Source organism: Gossypium hirsutum, chromosome D09, assembly GCF_007990345.1.
Source record: "Gossypium hirsutum isolate 1008001.06 chromosome D09, Gossypium_hirsutum_v2.1, whole genome shotgun sequence".
Taxonomy (NCBI): domain Eukaryota; kingdom Viridiplantae; phylum Streptophyta; class Magnoliopsida; order Malvales; family Malvaceae; genus Gossypium; species Gossypium hirsutum.
Window position 1 is genome coordinate 40,744,044 of NC_053445.1, and position 20,594 is coordinate 40,764,637.

Genomic DNA, 20,594 nt, shown 5'->3' on the forward strand with positions numbered 1-20,594 from the left:
AACATAAAATTCTAAAAATAAATATTTTTTCTTTATCAATGTTAAGTACGTTTGAGATGAATAGTTAGTTATATAAACAAAAATTAATTTTTAAAAAATATTTGATAATTGCAGTCATAAAAATTACTTTAAAATATTAGTATTAAATAAATTATATTTAAAAAAAACTACATTGTAAATATTAATTTTTTTAATATTAAGAAAAAAATACATTGTAACAATATTTACAATTAAAATTTGATAATTGCAGTCATAAAAATTGCTTAATTTTTATCTTTAAAACTTTGGGTAAAAAATTAATATATTTAAAAGTATGTTTAAATTATCCTGAAAAATTAGTATTTAAAATTTTTTATGTATCCTTAATATTAAAAAAATAATATTTAAAATATTTTTTAAATTACAATTTTCGAATAAATCATCTTTAAAATACATAAAATTAAAAATATTTACAATATAATTTTTTTAACCAATGATTTAAATATTATTTTTTAAATATATTAATTTTTACCCCAAATTTTCATAATTGTAGTTTTTTTAACCAATGATTTAAATATTATTTTTTTCCAAGTTCTAAATATTAAATAAAATATCTTTAAAAAAGAAAAAAAGATAAAAAATAAATTAGAAAAAAAAAAGGTGATTCATCGCGTTTCGTAATATGAATGCTTATGTACATTGTTATATTATATATATGATTTTACTTAATTATTTATTTAATTTTTAATATTTATATTTTTAAGAAGTTAAATATTTTTTTATTTCAATTAACGTGGGTTTGACGTCATAAAATGTTTTATTTTATTTTATTGTTTATTTCTTAAATTAGTAAAAATAATAAAATTTAAAATTTAAAAAATATTAACTTTTAGCTATCAAAATTATCTTTAAAAAACTATAAAAATTAAATAAAAAACACAAATACGCCATTTGTCACATATATAACTTATGTACCTTGTTATATATATATATATGAGAGAGTCGCGTATCTCTATTTTTTTAATATTTTATTATACTCCTATTAAACACTTGTCAATTCTTGAGGAGTTTAAAAATTTCACTAGCAATGTACTAAATTATTTCCATATATATATATATATGGCTTCTTAATAGTTTTTACAAATTATATATGATTCTCAACCTCATTTAGAATGAAGTTAAACAAATTGTTGTCCAAATTCATTATGGACTTGCATTTTTAATTATTTTTATTAAATTTTTAGGATTTTAAAAACTTAAAAAAAATTAAAAGATTTTTATAATATTATGAATAGCATCTAAAATGAATGTTTAGATTCATCTGATTATTCAGATTCATTTTAATCAATTTTTGCTAAATGTTGGTCAATACTAACACATGACATATTCTCATTGATTGAATGTGTCACCTACTTTCTAACGAAGTAATATTTTAAATATCAAAACAAGAAGAAAAAAGTTCGTATGAAAGTAAAAAATCATATGTAGTTTGAGAGCGAAATCTAAAATAAAGTTTTTTTTTTCTAAAATACATTTAGTAGTAAGGGACCAAATGTTAAGAGCGGAAAACAAGGCAAGTAGTTAACCGGAAAAGTAAAACCAAATGGGCAGGATTAGGCTTTAAGCATTTAGTAGTAAGGGACTGCAGAAACACTGTACAAATAATCCCTCTATTCACGTTACACACATTAACCTCATTTATGTAAAAGCCACAATTTCACTTGGGGAATCAAAGTAACTCACACGAATCTTATGTTACAATGTACACATCTGGTAGCAGCAGCATGTTAACATTCTACACAATCACATCCGAAGGAACTCAATAATGCTATCACAACCTATGACTCCATGAAACTCACCTCGTTATCACTCATCTAATTAACAGTCTGGAAGAGATTGAGCAGATGCAAAAGGAGAAAAACTAGCAGCAGACTCGCTATAATGCAGCGGATGCAGTGGGTGACCCGAAGAACTGACTATACTTGGTGATGCGTTGCTTGGGCTTGGAAAATATGGGGAGATGTACCTTGCATTAAGAGGCGATATGGAAGGGTAATTCAATGATGCCGGTGAAACCAGATGAGAAGCACGAGATCTTTGAGAAGATGTGTTCCTAAGGTCTACCGAGCTTCGGCTGAAGCTCATAGGAGATTGACGATAGGACCTAAGTGATTGCTGAATGTATGGATTGCTGGCAAGAGAATGAGTATGAGCAACTGATGGAGACCGTGACACTGCTGGGGCAATTTGTATGGCTGATGATGATGCTAATGAAGATCGAACAGATGACAATGCAGAGGACGACATAGTGCTCAGGGTGGAAGAAAGCAATGGTGTACTTTCTGATGCAGGTGGATCACCTGTGCTAGTTCTTGCATCACGCTTACAAACAGGGCAAAAAGTTCTCCAAGTTGTAAGCCAGGAATCAACACAAAAAGCATGAAACTCTGAAAATAAATGCCAAGAATATTTCAGACATACTCATATAGAAAATAAACTGCAATAAATTAAAATAAAAGAAAAAAAAATCTGGTAACATGTTGAAGTTTTATATGTAGGCAATAATTTATAGCAAGAGCCTACAATTTGCAACATAATTTGCTGTTCCAAATAAAACTAGGAAGTAAAAAACAAATTGACGTTTCCTTTAAATTTTTCCACGAGCTACAGTTATTCGGGGGAGGGGCTAATGATGGTACAATTCAATAACCTGTAACTGCAATGTAGTATGTTCCATAAACCAGCTTACAAAGACAATTTTGGATGGAACTCAAAGCAATGTTTCATATTCTTGAAAACCACAACATAAAAGCAGTCTAATGCAGAGAAGGTTGATTTTAAACCTCAAACAGTATAGAAAATTGAATGACAACAAGGAACAAGTTAAGATCTGAGCTTGAAACCAAGGTTCACATAAGTCACATCATCTAAAGGCTTTAACCTCAAGCTCCAATCCCAATTAAAGCATAAGAACGGCTAGAAATTTCATAAACTTGATATTATTAATTCGAAGAATCTGAAACATATAGATAACTAAAACCTATGAGAGCACCCCATCATAGGGACAACTGAAGTCAACTTTTAAGAAATCCTACATAAAAACTTCCCAAATAATAACTACACACTCAGCAATTTCCAGAAAATCCGAAAATTAACAGGAGAATCTTGAGCCTTAAATCTAAAGAAAACAATCACAGTCAATAACATTTGCTATTTCCTAGCACAAGGATGCATGAAATTAAAACTTAGATAGCTAGCTATGCCAGCTAGGTAAGAATCTATGTCAGTTCAACATCTGGCAAAGTTCAAGATGTGAAGATTTTTTCAGTGCTGATATTGGTTCTTGTTCTTACCCCACCATCAATCACATCCCAAAACTTAACATCCATATCATTGCTCCCCTCCCACAGAAAGAGCTTGTCCTCAAGCTCCAAGTCAAGATAAACATCACAAAAGGTACCTTCCTCAAAGAGTGATTGACATTTGTCTTACACATCCATCAATCATAAATGTAGTCAAATTAAAGGCAACTTTATTAGTTAAACTGACCACTACCAGATCATTCTTCCTTCCCATTAGTAACAGGCAAAGCTGATAGGGGTCGTGGATCCTCACAAACTTTCTCATTTATCAGCACCACTGAATAAATCTCTTTAAGTTTCTCACCAGCATTCACAATTTTCAAAAATAACCCAGCTAAGCTTTCTCGACCAGCAACTCCTATAAACCCAAGCATGTCTTTAATAAAAAAAGAACTACACTTTTAAACAATAAAAGAACTGACAATTGAGTCTCTATCATCTCCGGTATCCATTTCACTAGGCAATCCGTCAAGTTTAAACCCATTAAACTTTTTAGATATAGAGTTGGAGGTTTTTCGGATCGAGTTTGAAGAAAAGGCGAGTTGTTGGATATGAGTTTCGAAGAGGTTAATAAATAAGAAAAGTAATGAAGTCAGTTGTGGCTACATGGTTTTCGTCAATATAAGTTTAGAAGGGTTTGATGCATGAGAAATGGAAGAGAGATAGGTAGAGGTGGCAGTGGTTCGGTTTGAATCAAAAGGCAATTTTATTAGATAAACCAACCACTATCACACCATTCATCCTTTCCATTAGTAGCAGGCAAAACTGATAGGGGCCATGGATCTTCACAAACTTATTCTCATTAATCAACACAATTGAATAAATCTCTTTAAGTTTCTTACCAGCATTCACAAATTTCAAAAATAACCCAGCTAAGCTTTCTTGACCGGCAACTCCCACAAACCCAAGTATGTCTTTAGTAACAGAAAGCTACACTTCTTTAACAATAAAAGAACAAACAAATTGGTTTCTTTGATGAATAATCTATTCATTCAATAAAAAAGCTTCATGCAAAGAAGAGGTAGCTTGTGCACCTTGGTGTGATCTACTAGATTGTTTCCATTGAGGGGATCCAAAAGCTTATTGTAAAAACATTATTATCCAGCCTAGCTTTTTGAGACAATTGACATGCTTGCAAATGTTATTCATGATGAAGGCTGTCAGATTCTGTCATACAAGAGCAGACCATTGCACAGACCATTGATGCAAAGGTCTCTAAAGAAGTAAATATCAAATTGGAGAGCTTTGTCAAGGTATGACTATTGGGTTAAGTATTAGACTGAAATGTAAAACAGATTATCTCCGAACTAGTATAATGATTCAATGGTGAAGCACATTGCCTTGAAGCAGTCAGACCTTATTTCATGCAAAGCCTATGAAATGAGGGAGACTAATAACATAGTTACTAAGAAGCCAACGAAGCAATGGAATTTTTGAGAGAGTTGGTTTGGTTGTCATCGGTTTAGAGGCTTTTATTGTTTCAGCTTTTCAATAGATGCTACTGCTTTAGAAGGTTCTAAGAACTTCATGAAGAGTATATGAGACAGGCATGAGATTCCTATTCATGATCGTCAACCATTTTGGAATGCATTAGTTTTGCTCGACTTACAGTTAAAGAGAATGACAATTTGACCAAAGCAGGCATTGAAAAAGGTTGTCGAGGTTGATGATCCTATGGTTGAAGATGAAAACATTACCACTAGTTGTTGCAAACATCGTGAATATTATATTATTATTAGTAGTAGTAGTAGTAGTAGTAGTAGTAGTAGTAGTAGCAGTAGAAATTACCCTATGGTCAACAATAGACGGGCTTATAAATGTTGCCAAATCTTTACCAAAGGCATTGGCTAGACACGGACATAAGATTATGGTTGTGGCATCTGAATATTTTGATTCTCAAGATACATGAGTTCAAAAGAGTACTATGTACAGCCATATAGAAAATGATTCATATGAACCCAGCTGGATATTTCAAAATGCACAATATTGCCTTACAAGGTAGTTATTAAGGTTCCGGGGCATGTTTTATATGGATTCTTTGTTATGAAGATGGAAATCTTGTTTTCATTACTAATGATTGCTGCACTACCTTGTTGCTAGTGTATTTGACAGCATATAAGCAGGACAATGGGTTGATGTCCTTCAATAGACTTGTTTTATCAATAATATTGTTCACCAAGGCAAGGAATCAAGGAAGTGATTCTACTATGTGGATCTACCAAAATACGTTACAAACATTTTTTTATTGCTCCATTAGAACATTTCAGCCTTCAGTTTCGGCAATAAGCAAAGCAGTTTTGCTAAAGCTTTGAAGACCATAAAGTGAGGAGAAATGTGGGGAAAAAATATTCTAGTTATTGGTCAAGTTGGGTTCATTGGCAACCACACAATGTTGAAGCTTCTCAATGAAGGTTTTCAAGTATCAATTATAAACAATCTTCATAATTCTGTTACTTGTGTTGTTCTTTGGGTTGAGTTGGGTGCCAAGCTTTCTCAAAAACTTGGCAACGATTTGGTTGATGAGAGGACTAGGGATGACCTTGAGAAGCTTTTCTCTAAGATGAAGTTTGATACTTTCATACACTTTCCTAGCATTCAGGCTATTGTAGAAAGTGTGGGTAATCCTTGTCATTATTTTTTGATTAGCCCTATTGATCTATGTGAAATCATGGCCAATATAATTGTGAAAAGATGGTACCATGAGTAGAGGAATTTGACCTGAAGGCCATAAATCTTATGGAAGGAAGGAGTGTTTTCTTGAAGAATTTACACAAGATCTTCAGAAGGTAGAACAGATTGAAGTATTATTTACTGCAGTACTTCAATCCAGTAGGTTTCCTCAACAATCTCATGCCTCACATACAAGTAGCTCATACCAATGGCATTCTGTCAGGAGTTGCTGCAATTAACTTAGCCAAAAGGCTTGAGAAACCAGGAAAACTTGTGGTTATGATTTCAAGCTTTGATGAGAGGTGCGTCATTGCTACGACACTTGTGGAATATATGGAACATGAAAAAAGGTGGCAGCAACAATTGATGAGACAAGAACAAGCAATTATGTAGATGCAAAGAACTTTAACTCCTTTAAGAAGGTTTGGTCCATGGATTATAGTGAAAAAGATACATCCATAGTATCCTTTCAGTCAGTCTAAAAAGGGTTACTATAGAAAGTGTGGGAGAAGGGAAAGTTATGTGGAGGTAATCGATTCTAATGTTGATCTCATAAAGCAAATACATGAAGTGGCATCTTGTTGTTCTACGACATCCCTGGTCATATTCTTACTAGTCTTCTGATGAGTCTACCTAAGGCTGGGCATGAATCCTATGAATCTTAAAGTGTTGTAAGAGACAGAAAGTTAGTGCAAAGTTTGTTTGATGCAGCTTCAAGTTGTCTCTCATCTAGGAAGCTTTCAACCTCCTTTTGTTGATAGCTTCAAGCTCTGACATGGCATGATATTAGTCCTCAAATGGTTCTCTGTTCTTGCAGGTGATTGTCACATTCTATGCCCAATCGGTCAATCCTTGAGGAAAAGATTGTTTTCAACAAGCAGTATTGATACAGGCATAATTGGGTTAGGATGACAAAGTGCCATGTGTTACCGTAACAGTGTGCTTAGGCTAGTTAGTTAATTATCATAGGTGCTCAGGACAAAGTTGTTCTTTTACTATAGTTGTTACTATCTACACATTGTTACAAAATGTTTGCTACTATGAATGCAGGAGGTTATGAAGGGGAAAAAAACTTAAAACTTCTCCTCCACTCAATTATTCTTCTCTCACTTTATTTTCTCTACTTTTGCTTCTTTTCTCTAATTCTTCTTTCTTGAATTCTATCCAGCTTGATTCATGTCAATTACCTTAAGTGTAATAACTACAACCAAAGAAGTTATAGGAAGAATGAAAATCTCAGATCAACTGATTTCCTGGAGCCTAATATCACTACCTTGAAGAAGATGCTACTTAGTCTCTAGGGAGGAAACAACAACCAGACAAAAAGGGAAACAAGATTTAGCAAATACTCACCATAAACGAAAGGTTTGTGTTACACTAAGCATGCACTATTATTTACTTTAAAATCTGACTACATTTTAAGGCAAAGATAATATAGTTACATTAGTAATTAACCAAAATGCACAATGTTTAGCACAATAATAGTAATATAAATCTGTTCCTTACATCCCAATTCATCAAAGAGAATATTTCCGTCTTTAAATGAATGTAAAGCATATGTATCTCTAGACAGCAAACAAGTAATATAAGCATAAACGTACATGAGTGCATGTATGCTCACAAATATTCTGTCATTTATAGATAATTCAGATTTCTTTAAGTGAGATTCAATTTAGGATCTCTACATCCTACATGATGATCAAATTCCAACACTTGGGGAAACTATAAAAAGAACTATTTTCCACCCAATCTAAATTGAATGGGAAAAAATACCCATTAATCACATTTGCTGTAATTAGTTAAGACATAGTCTTGTATAAAAACAACACCTGAACATGACGATGGAAAATATTGTGAATTCACTGAGATGTAGTACAAGTCAACAATTATACTAAACAGTACATTTGAAATGCCAAGAAGCAAGGTCCATTTACTCCACCCCCTCCCCCAAAATTTTCCTTATTTGAGCTTTAATTTGGAAATGAGATACTAGTCAGAAAATGTTATTTCATGCAGACTATTGAACTCATAAACAAGTAATTATGAGTATTTGAACGTTTCTAAACCAAATGAACCAAATAGTTTTCATATCCATTTAAAGCAAAAATAGGATATCACATTCAAGCAAATATAATTAGCACAGAGAAATAGCAAGCTAAGTCATCCTCTGTGTTGTAAGAAGCTTACTGTGGCGACATGGAAGAATCCTGAGCTTCTCACCCACAGTATAATCTTCAAGACATATCGCACAGGTTATTGAAGTACAATTATCTTCCAAGACAGCAGTGAATATCAAGCTAGGCATTGCTTTTACTAAACGCCGGCTCATTCCATGAAATTCACGAACTCGAGAGGACTGTGGGAGTTCTCGCCTAATGCGATGTCTGCGTACAAAGAAACAAGTTGCCAGCACTGCTGACATGGCAAGTAGAGAAATAAAGGAGATGGCCATGATCGACCATGCTGAGTTTTCAAAGCTAGGGATTAGCCACAGTTCCATATCAGTAGACCCAGCAAACTTTTTGAGTATTTCACCAGAAGCTTTGGAAACAAAGACAGCATGTATCTTAATGCCAGCTGCATTCCCTGCCACTGTTAAGAAAAAAAGGTATGAGCCCAACTCAGAGGCACCATCTAGAAAATTATGTATTTTTGTTCAAGAATGATGCAGATGACTGAAACAAACAAACATCTTCCACTTAATGAAATATTAAAAATAAAAGGAGAATTTCGGAAAATGAACAGACATATATATAATTGAATAATGGCAGCATATTCATAAACACGGATGAAATAACTGCTGGTAAAGAATTGGTCATTCTCTCTCTTCTTGAAAGCATTCAGAGTCCAACAGAATACCCAACTGTCCTATATAAAAAATATATTTAAAGCTATTTCAGCACCTTCTATGTATCATTTTTCAATCTACTCAAGAGAAACAGTATCTTCCAGACAGTTGATTCCAACATTCAAAATTTTACTAGTTGAAGATTGAGTTGACAGGTATAATTGCATTTACAGTTTGACAGATGTAACATGTTTACTCAGCCAGAAGTAAACTTAAATAACTGAAGATATGAGAGTGATGAATTATCCTGGTAAACTGTTTAAACATTATAACATGCATACTGCCTTAAAGAACCACGTGATATACAACTGAGTTTTACATGAATGTCAAAAGTGTAGGAATAAAATGGAAAAAAAGAAAGAATAATTGCAACAATTGTATCCTAAGATCTATAGATTCAAAATTATTCATGCAATTGCATGCATCAGAAACAAAACTAAGAATAGAATTTTATCTCAGAGATCAGATATTTTAGAGTAGAGAAAGATGAAAGCTCTATTTATATAAAAAGCGATATCTACTAGAGGGAATGGACTAAAGGGACTATATGAATCTTGTTTATCCAAGTACACCTTTATCAGACTTTGCACAACCGTGACTTCAACTATGTCCCTAATAAAGATGACAAACAGATTCTAAACTACTAAAGTTGAGGTCCACAAAGTCACCCATGTTTTTGCAAAGCACAAATATAGTTTAATGATTGCCAATTCACAGTAAATCATCATCCAGAAAATACATCAAATATGAATATGGGAGAATGCTTACGGTCAAAAAGTCTGAAAGGGTTAACAAAAGGTGAGTAATTCAACCGATTCAATAAAGATTTAGAGCCAAATACTGTCAAAAAGCAATTCAAAGGGTCCAAAGTTGGTGATAGCTTTTTGTTATAATTGATAATTCTATTTCTCTTAGTAAATCCTGTTAAAAGGTGTCAAAAAACTTTTTTTGACAACAAAAAGTTTAATTCATGCATTTTCATGGTGTTACAATAGTAATCATTAGAAAGCCAAGTTCACCAAAATGTACACAAACATTCAATTGCAACAATTGATATGGAAAGGTGTTTTTCAAAGAAGTAGGGCAGTACTTGCAACCAAGACACCATCATCATCATTGTCATAGACAATAGCGGCTTCAAATCCTGCCTTTTGCACTCTCCTTACTTTCTCTTCAAAACTACACCCTCCTCTAATAACCAATGCAAATGGGGACGAACCATTTGAAAGTTCATCAACTTTAATACTCAAGTCTGAACAGGCATCAAGAGGATTTGCCAAATATAATACTCCGCATTCCCCTGACCCTTTGATTGCCGGAGCTGCAAATTACCAACCAAAAGAAAAAAACAGTTATATTTCAACACCAATATGCTTCCATTTCTCACTTCAATCAAGCACTTCAATTTCTCATTTTATGCACAGTTTATAATTAGCAACAAAAAGAAAACATAAGCAGCAAATTAAATATGCTGGGCTCAAAGAAGGGGAAAATCCAATTTTGACATCTCAGAAGACCTAAAAGATCAAAATTTCTTCAATTTTCCCACACTTGCTCAAGAACCAATAAAGAAAATTGCTGAGAATAAAGAGCTTACCAAAATTAGCTTCAATATCATCGAAAGAGAGGGTAACGTTGTTACCAATCAAAACCACACTGGCAGAAGTCATCCAGAAAACACTCGAGAAACAGAGAAACCATGATAACAATAATAAAACCACGACTCGATTCATCTTCATCCTAAAACTGAAAATTTAAAAACCCAAAAGAAATTCGATTGAAAAAGAAAACCCTAGCTCTCTGTGGAACGAAAGAGATTTGATTGTGATGAGGGCCTTAGGAGGAAATAGATACATCAGCTTCCATTACCGCGAAGAAAGAAAGAGAAACAAATATCCGAATCTCTAGATACTGCTTTCAAAGTTCGATACAGTTTTAATCTGCTGATGATAGTGATTTCCTATTTCAACAGATATTTTTTAAAGCTTGTTCGCAATTTGTTTCAACACAATCCGATCTCAGAAATGAAATGAAAATCTTATTTTGTTCGTTCCAATCCAAATTCATACTTTACTTTTATTATTTTTAAATTTGCTGATAAAGCTGTTTAGGTCAATCAGTTTTGTATTTTTGTGTGGATAATGGATTGCTTTGTTTTTTATTTTCTATATTCTTTGACGGCCAAAGTAGAACCTCTATTACTCCAATTTTAACAATGTATTTAATGTAATATTCAAAATAATTAAACCTTTTGCAAAAATATATATTTAATTATGTCTTTAAAAATTAAAAATCTAATCAATTAAATCTTTTTGTGTTTGATTGTTAAAATATCGACATGATCGTTAATAGCCATTAATTATATTATTACGTTACTAATATGACGGTCCACGTCAAACTATCAAGTTATATCAACAATCATTAATGGTGACATCAATGGTTAAATAGCTTAATTGAGCGTACTTATTGCGAAGAGATTGATTGATTTTTTAGTCAAAATTCCGGGACTTATCTATGCCTTAAACCTATTGTTAAAATGTATTAATATAATAAAATAGCATTATTGATATTTTTAAATTTTAATAATACATCATAATAGAAATCTAAGCAGAATACATAATTAAATAATAATTGTAGTGATTTAATCATTTTGGTATTATTATCTAATTAAATGGGTAAATGAATATTATTTATAATTATATGTTAAAAAATAGATAACTACGTTACTTTTATATCAGTCAAAAACAAAGGTTCTTATATTCATTATAGAGGTGATTTGGGCCGGGCCTAGAAAAAATTTCGGCCCGCATCCTAGGCATGGGCCCGGCTCGGTCTAACTCATTTTTTTAATAAACACTAAAAAATTATTTTAAAAATAAAAAAATAAAAAAGTATTTTAAAATATTTTAAAATTACAAAAATAAAAATATATATTATATATTCGGGCCAGGCCGGGTCGAGCCCAAGCTAAAAAATGGTGCCCGAGGCCCGACCCGTTTTCTAAAAAGGCCTCATTTTTTTGCCCAAACCCATATTTTGGGTCTATATTTTTACCCAAACCCTCCTATATTTTGGGAGGGCCATCGGGCCGGGTCGGGCCGCCCGACTCATGATCACCTCTAATTCATTATTGACTTTCAGAATATATTCATTATTGACTTTCATAAGCAAAAAATGGAATATAAGGGTCTGTTTGATTGACGGAATTGATTTTCCGGAAAATCATTTCCAACTTTTCCAGTGTTTGATTGGCGGAAAACATTTTCCATTTGGAAAATGAACTCCAAAACAAGGGAAAATGGGTTACATTTTAGGGAAAATGTCTTACCCTTTCAATTTCCGTAAGACATTTTCCGTGCTCTCCTCTCTATCGCCTCCTTCATTCCTTCCTTCATTTCCGGTAGAAAACTGCTTCTGTTTATCGATTTTCCAGTAACTTGTTTTTTTAATTATTCAATACTTGTTTTTTTAACACAATTACAAATAATTTATTTGGTATTAGTTTTTTTCAATTTATAACGATTAATATTGTAGCTTAATAATTGAGTATTATTATAAATAAATCATTGCAATATAAGTAAAAATAATTTAAAATATAAAATTTATTAATATATATTAATATATGTAAAAACAACTTTTCTGAAAAATATTTTCAAAAAATCTGCCAAGCAGCAGAAAATATTTTACACAGATTCAATCAAACACCAGAAAATATTTTCCAGTAAATCATTTTACAGAAAAGTAAAACATTTTTCAGAAATCATTTTACGGAAAATATTTTACTGGCAATCAAACAGACCCTAAAATCTTAAATGTAAATTTACTAAAACATAAATGATAAATATAAATTTTAAAAAAATTGTTGGAAAAGAATCTAATAAAATATTATTCAAATCAAAATGAAATTAGTTGAAAATAATAAAGAATTTATATTCTCATATTTTTGCTGTTAAATTTATATTTTTCAGGTTAAATAATTAGATAATATTTTTAAATAATTAGATAATTTGTTCTATAAGCAATAAAAAAAACCTCTTGTATTGCACAACTAAGCTTTCGAGGGAAAAATTTAGTGGGAGAGCGATTTAGTTTTTATACAACTGTGAGTGTTAGACCAGTGTTAGCATTTACATCATTGGTTGTATTATGAGAAATATAGTAGATCTTTACTCTAAGTAAGGTGTTGCAAACTTAGATGGAGGTCGATTTGTGTAAATAATCTCAATATTCTTTTTATTATTTTCACACTTTTTATTTCGTGATTGAAACAATAGCTACAATTTTGAACACCATTTTAAATACAGTTTCGGTTTGCAAAGTAAATACCTCTATAACATACTAGTTTCTTAAATTGATGCCATATAAAAAAAAATTGCAAGTAAAAACATAAAATAAAATATGTTGGTGTGATCAGGTTGAGATGCTTGAACATATTATTTTATATTGTCCGAATGTTAAACCACTTTGGGCTTCTATACATATTGGTGTGATCAGGCTGAGATGCTTGACCATATTCTTTATATTGTCAGAATGTTGAGCCACTTCGGGGTTCTATTCATATTGATGCTCTATTTACTATTCTTACATGTTTTAGCACTGATTATTGTATTGGTTCAGTTTGCTTCTGCAAAAGACCAGCTCTTCCCTCGTTTATGGGTTATTTGGTACCGGAGGAACATGTTGGTTTGGAACTTGTTGGACAAAATAAGTTAGTGAATAAATACATAAATATAAACAAATATTTATATATAAAATAAAATAAAATAAATAATTTATATTTAAATTATAGTTATGAAAAACTAATAAATAATATAACGAAAATCAGAAATCAAAAAGAAGAATTGAGTTTTACTAGATGTTGAGGCCTGTTTTACACAATTTCCTTAAAACAGATTTGGCCGCTTCTACGGTACTTGAAGAAACGTTGGTCGACTGTCTCTCAGGATACAATAACACGATGATCGAAACAGTAGAACATCTACAGTGATCAAAGAACAAACGTTACCTTTTTCTATTACCGAAACGTTGGAAAATATGAAGAGGAAAAAAGAAGAATTTTGGAGTGTAAAATAAACTCGGTGTGAGAGAGTGTGATTGTCCAAAAAATTCTGAAGAATTCTTAGGCTTTTATAGGCATTCAATATGGAGAAATTTTGAAAATATCCATGAATAAAGATACAAAATCTGTATTAAAGGAATTAAATCAAATTGATTGGAATCAAATAAAATCGGGATAATTTAAATATATACACATATAAATATGTTAAATTGAAAATTTTAATAGAAACTACCAATGACGATAATGATTGGACTAAGATTTTTAAATTGAAAAAGTAAGAGAATTGAATTTTTTAAATTTTAAAGTAAAATGGCTAATAGCATATTTTAACCTTTCTTAAAAAACAATCTGAAACATTTATAAGAAAAATAAAATAAAATAAAATAACGAAATGGTGATGATGATAATATTAATGGATTATCATATGCTATTCTCAACTATTTTGGGAACTCTTTAGCACTCCAGAATTCGAGGCACAAATCAACTTTGTGATCTTTCGATTATAATAGCTTTTATAAACTTGATAATTATACGTATAACCTTCCAACTCTTAAAACTCTCATGAATTTATAAAATACGTTAACTTCTTATTTATGTATTCTGTAAATGTATAAGTTTATGGCATCGAAGAGTTAAGGCTGTCTTAAGAAATTTCTTTTTCATCTCTTGTTTTACTATAATATTCTTTAGCCTTATAAGTGAGAACTTATTTTGAACAACAAACAAACATTTGTCTTGCACAAAGTTCTCTTATTTTGAAAAAAATAATAATTATAGAGTAACATTGGGCCTACACGTTCATGTATTCAAGCCTAATAGAGTTAAATAGTAAGATAAAGCCCAATAGGTGGTTTTAAGACTTAAAACCTTACGAGACATTTAAGAAGACAAGTTAAATTTTGTTTTCAAAACAGCTAGGACTGCTCATCTGTCTAAATTCTTCAGTGGTACGTAACAAAGTAGCTGCACACCTCAACAACACTTAAATTTGTCTTCAACACAATTATATGGTGTCCGAACACCAAATGACAAGTCACCTTAATTTTCTTCAACTAAGAAGTGTTAATGTTGCTGAGTTTTTAATAGCCGAGAAATTTAACCTTACTCCAAAAAGGATTTTCGACCCTTCAGTTCAGGCCCACGTTTAACTTCATATGTTTTTCCCTTGAATCTTAAGCTAGCAAGGGGAAGGGGAAGGGGAAGGGGACCCATGGCCATGATTTAATATTTATAATATATCTCCACGCACAGTTTCCTCATGATCTATTCCATTAGTCCGTCGGCATGGTCGGTTCAGTGTGGCTGCTGCATGCCGGCCGGTCCCTATCACTCATTGTATCCCCCCACGTTCACCTTTTCATCATTATGAGAGTGGTATGATAATGTTGTTTCAATGGACGCACCCAACTATTAATAACTTGCAGCTCTCTAGTTTCTCCTGTGAGGTTTATAGTATAGAATGGGAATTCAACATCCTTTTTAATGATTCATCCAACACTATCTTAGAGTTCTAAGAGTGCGAATTACCTTTTCAAAATGTTATGCATTTAGAAGCAGATGATCCAAATTTTGATATATTTATACTTATTATTATCTTGTGAAGTCGATTACAAGTAAGGTGCAGGACCACGAAGGAGCCTCTAATTATCAACTTTTTCTTTTCTCTTTTGTACCATTAATTTTTGGGAATTATTGAAATCAATTTGCTCTCATGCTTTTCTTCTATTACTAGTTTTCAAAATCAGGTGTTTTTTTTACTATTATTTAATAAAGGGATAATATATATTTTTTCTCTTCAACTTGGTAAATCTGTTTATTTTATGTTCTTTATTTTTGCCCATTTTCGCACTTGAACTTAACAATTAAATCTACTTTGGTTCCTTAATTTGAAAAACATAAAAATTTGATGACGTGACACACTTGGAAAATTGCCAGGTGATGACATGATTCAATATCATAGTGTCACATTTAGCTTTTTAATAACTAAATCGATGGTTGAATAGGCCAGACCACCAATTTTCCAATTCAACCAATTCGAATGGTTGGACCTTTGGGCCAACAATAACTAAATAAATAATTAAAAAAATCTAAAAATCTAAAAAACAGTAAAAACAATATTAAACTGATTCAACCTATACAATCGGCTTTTTCCGTGTTTTTATTTTTACCAATTTCAAGCAATTTTTTAGTCAATTGGTTCAACCTTTTTGCTTGGGCCGTTATATCAATCAGTTCTCAATCCATCCGATCTGGTCTAATTCTAATAACACTAGTCACATCATTAAATCTTGATAAAATTCAAGTTTAGGAACCAAAATAGATTTAGTTATCGCCCTTTAACCAAATATTCTTATTTAATGTAACAGTAACCATTATTAAAGAGAATTAAAAATATATATAATATTCTAAAAGTAAAGGAATTTTAAATTATATTTTAAATAATTATATGATATTCAAAAATTATATTTTTATTATATAATAGTTTCATTTAATAAGTGACAACTGGGATTGTATATTTTAAATATATTTTTATTTTAAAATAAAAAGTTATAAATTAAAAGGTATATTCGAATTACTTTAAAATTTTATGAATTTTATTCAAAATGAATATCTTAAAATTTTCTAGTTTTCTATCTTTTTGTAAGTAAAACAAAATTATTTAATTAAAATAAAATTACATTTAGACGAAAATTTTTAAAAAATTCGAACTTCCTACAAACAATAAAAATAAATACTAATAATATTTTTAAATATTTAAATATTCTCAGTTATGATCCTTTTCTTTAATATACCATCCTCTTCATCATATTCAATTAATGAAGGTTCTTGTTTGTTTACTTATTTATTGATTGTCATTTGACTAATTTTAGATAATTATATATTTGTTTTGCTAAATTAGACTAATTTTCGATGTGTTCTTATCTAATGTAGGTTCGAAAAGGCATAAGAAAGAATCGCTTGACATAAGCAGATTTTCGTTCCAACAGAAAATATGTCTCCACCCCAACAAAGCAAGCAGACAACTCTCTGCTCCAGCAAAAGAATGTTTCAGGAAAGCAAATAGACAACTTTTTGCTCCAACGGAAATATTTTCTACTGGAGTGGCGCTATACATTATAGTTTTTTAAAAGTTACAATTTTTAGGGATAATAAAGGAGAAAAAAGAAAACAAAAAAGGAGAGAGAAGAGGAAAAAGAGAAATCGCCCAAGCTTTCATGTGTCATGAATCTACGGATTTCAATAAAAAGACAAAGTTCCTCCATCATTTTTCCTTCTTATTTCCTTTTCTCATTTCTAGTTATTTTGTCAATTTTAAGATGTTTTTTAAATTCTCCATGAACTAAATTTTCTTTTCTAGAGTTACAATGGATTTTATGCTTAGTTAATTGAATGTTTTCTATTTCCATCTCTTTTAATTGTTGATAGAGTTTAAATTATTTATTCATTCTTGTTCTTCTTTGATAATAGCCTGATCAACTATTAATCCAACAAAACCTAAAGAAATAGAAAGAGGACTTTTCATTTTAGGTCTAGAATGAATAACTAGATGGGTCAATCCATGATTCATAATTAGGATATGAATATATTTGATTACCTTGGATAGCCATAATAGGGTTCATTCTTAATCAATTTGGTCTATATTATTGGCATAGGAATATAGCTCAATAGTTAGATTAAATTAGTTCTTTAATTGCTTGAAAAAGAAATAAGGGAATTTTAGTTCCCTACGTTAATAATCAACTCTATTAGGAATAAATTGGGTGGAGATGGATCAATTAACTAACACATTGGATGAAATTGTAATCCTAAGGTTTTACTACTGATTGATTATTTGATTTAATTTGCATTGCTTATTTTTATCTTCTTTTAAATCAGTTAGAAAATTATATTATTGATTAATTTGGATAGATTTTAGAGTAATATTTGATGATTGACATTTCGATTAGTAATAGCTCTTTGTGGAATTAATATTTTATACTACTTGTAACGATACATATACTTGCGTGTGCGCTATTCGATCAATAAATTTTTGGCGCCGTTATCAGGGAGCCAATTGCTAATTTTGTTAACATCAATTTAATTACTTTTCTCCTAGCTCAAATTTATTTTTTGTTTATTGCTACCACTTGATTTGGAAACTGAGAGAACTCTACAAAGACTCAGATGTTTAAGCATTAATTCCAAGGTTGAATCTAAAGAGTCAAAAATGGCTGATCCTAATGGGAATAATAATGGTAATGAGTAGAATAATGCACAAGTTTCTCCTGCTCCTAGGTCTATTAGAGACTATGTCATACCACATGTCGAAGGGCTTCGTATTAGTATTCGCTTCCCGATGGTGGAAGCGAACAATTTTGAGATTAAACTAGCAGTCATTTAGATGGTTGAAGCTAATAAGCTTTTTGGTTTTTCTCATGAAGATCCCAACCAATATCTATGGAAGTTCATTAAACTATGCAATATTTTCAGATCAATGGTGTTTTGGCAAAAATTGGAAAATTAAGGTTGTTTCCATTTATGTTGATTTTGGAAAATTGGCCACGCCTCATTAGAAGATTCACACATAGAAATTGCCTTGAATTGTTCTATGTTAACTCCACTCAATATTGTGTACAAGGCTTTAGAATTTCCATAAGCAACCCTTTTTTCCAAGAGTATATTTGCTTATTTCCTTGGGTCAAGTGGTACCATCAAGGCCAATAATAGAGGGTTGAGTTCGCCCACCTTCAATATCCGGTGTTCGGTTTGAAACCATGGATTCCATGAAGGAAGGTAGTTTAATTAATAGAGCCCCCGTTGCTCCTCAGTTCGTCAAACTCTCCAAGAAATGCTTAACACAAGTGTGCCAAAATACAAAGTAATGTTAAGCAACTATTCGGCCGAAGGCTCTCACCAAATCACTCAAGATGCACGATTCACAAATGCATCACAATAGCCTATTTATAGATTGAGACCTCCACCTTCTCCAAGTAGCTAAGGAGAGAAATCGACATCTAAAATAAAAGAATTATCCACACAAAATCTCTCTTTTGATTTTCGAAACAAAACCCTCAACTCTAAGCAAATCCAAATAAACTTTGGGTCCAAGTAAAACTAAGTGAAAGACTTTAAAAGATAAAAGGACAAAGTTTGCTTCCCATCAAACACTCCTCCTTTAATCCTCCAAGAAAAATAAAAACAATTTAAATTTGAACCAATAATCAGTTGGATAGAAAACAAGTCAGAAATGGCAACAAAACTCATAACACTGCAACAATACTACCAGCTCAATTGTATGATACGATAATTAACAATACATCAAATCCAAAAATCAAAATCAAAATTTTAATTTTTAATGTTAAATTATAAAATTCTATTCGAACTTTTGTTTTTATATTATGATAATTATAAATATAGATTATTGTTATATAAAATGCCTAACCTATGAATAAAGTCCTAAGCCTTAGCTAATAAAATAGAAGTAGCATTATGCCACTGAAACCCCCAATTTGCAAGACGACTAAACTAATAGGAGTCAATGTGATACGGAATTGGTCCGTAAATGCAGACTGCAAACCCAAAGAGGGCCTTTATGTTTTCTGTAGAAACATGCACGTTCTGTCCTTGGAACAGAAATAATAAAGATAGATTTAGGACAAGAAGACTGGTTAAATGCTTGAAAAAGAAAAAGGGTTTAGAGACAAAGTAGATGCTTTTATATGTATTCTAATACACGAGTTAGGATATAAAAGAGGAGAAGTTGGTGGATTTAATAATGGGCAAGAAAGGGGGCATCATCATCATTTGGTTTCTGCTTTCAGCACTCTCAAAGTGGCAAAGCTTCCACTTCCACCATCACTTTCATCATTATATGTAAAGCTGAAGAAGAGAATATATTTTGACCATCACTACCTCATGTTTCCTCCCACTTCCACAACCATATATATTTATTTATACACTTGTTTTCCTTTTTATGTAATTGCTTACTCTCTCTTATCCTAATTCTAACTTTAAGATTTCATCCCATATCTGATTTATTTATTCATTTTTTATAGAAATATAATTTAATAACTATTAATTATATATAAACCCTATACCTTGAAAGCACTGTCTAATTCAATTAGAAGAGATGTCCATAGCCAGAGAAACTCTTTTTTGGGGAGGTTAAACAGTGGTCCATCAATGATAATTAAGGTTGGAAATGTGCATTTTCTGCGGCTTCCTCCAAATTCGGCCATAAAAATCTTCCAAGATCGGTGCTAGTTTCACACAAGGTAATCAATTTAATTAATTACACTCCTTCTAAATTTAAAAATTTTATTTTTTGTTTTTAAATTATTCTTCATAAAATCAATTCAAAAAATTGCATAATTAAAAATTAGTTATTTGAGTTAATTTTGTTAAAGAGTATTTAAAAACATAAAATAAAATTTTAAATTTTAGAAGAAAATTAATTAATTAATCAAATGGATTTTAATATTATAGTAATTAATCGATTGACATTACTAAATGATTAAATTTTTTTCAACAATTTATTTAATTGATTTTGAATTTTAAAATATAAAATTTCTAATTTGAAAAAAAAATAGAATTTCTACTAGGGGTAAACAAGTACATTTTGACAATTTTTCAATTCCTTGTTTTAGTTTTTAGTGTTCTTTATTTTATTTTACCTATTTTAATGTTAAGTTTTTTT

The 20,594-nt window shown here is 31.1% G+C and overlaps 1 protein-coding gene across 1 annotated transcript; it reads right to left on the reverse strand.

The window, feature by feature from the left end:
• Window positions 1-1,573: 1,573 nt before the first annotated feature.
• Window positions 1,574-11,053, reverse strand: LOC107891381 (receptor homology region, transmembrane domain- and RING domain-containing protein 2). Its single transcript, XM_016816162.2, has 4 exons — window positions 10,457-11,053; window positions 9,950-10,180; window positions 8,199-8,603; window positions 1,574-2,426 (listed from the first exon to the last, which is right to left on the reverse strand). Exons 1-4 carry the CDS (start codon window positions 10,596-10,598, stop codon window positions 1,858-1,860), a joined length of 1,347 nt encoding a protein of 448 aa, XP_016671651.1. The 5' UTR covers window positions 10,599-11,053; the 3' UTR covers window positions 1,574-1,857.
• Between the last annotated feature and the right edge of the window lie 9,541 nt (window positions 11,054-20,594).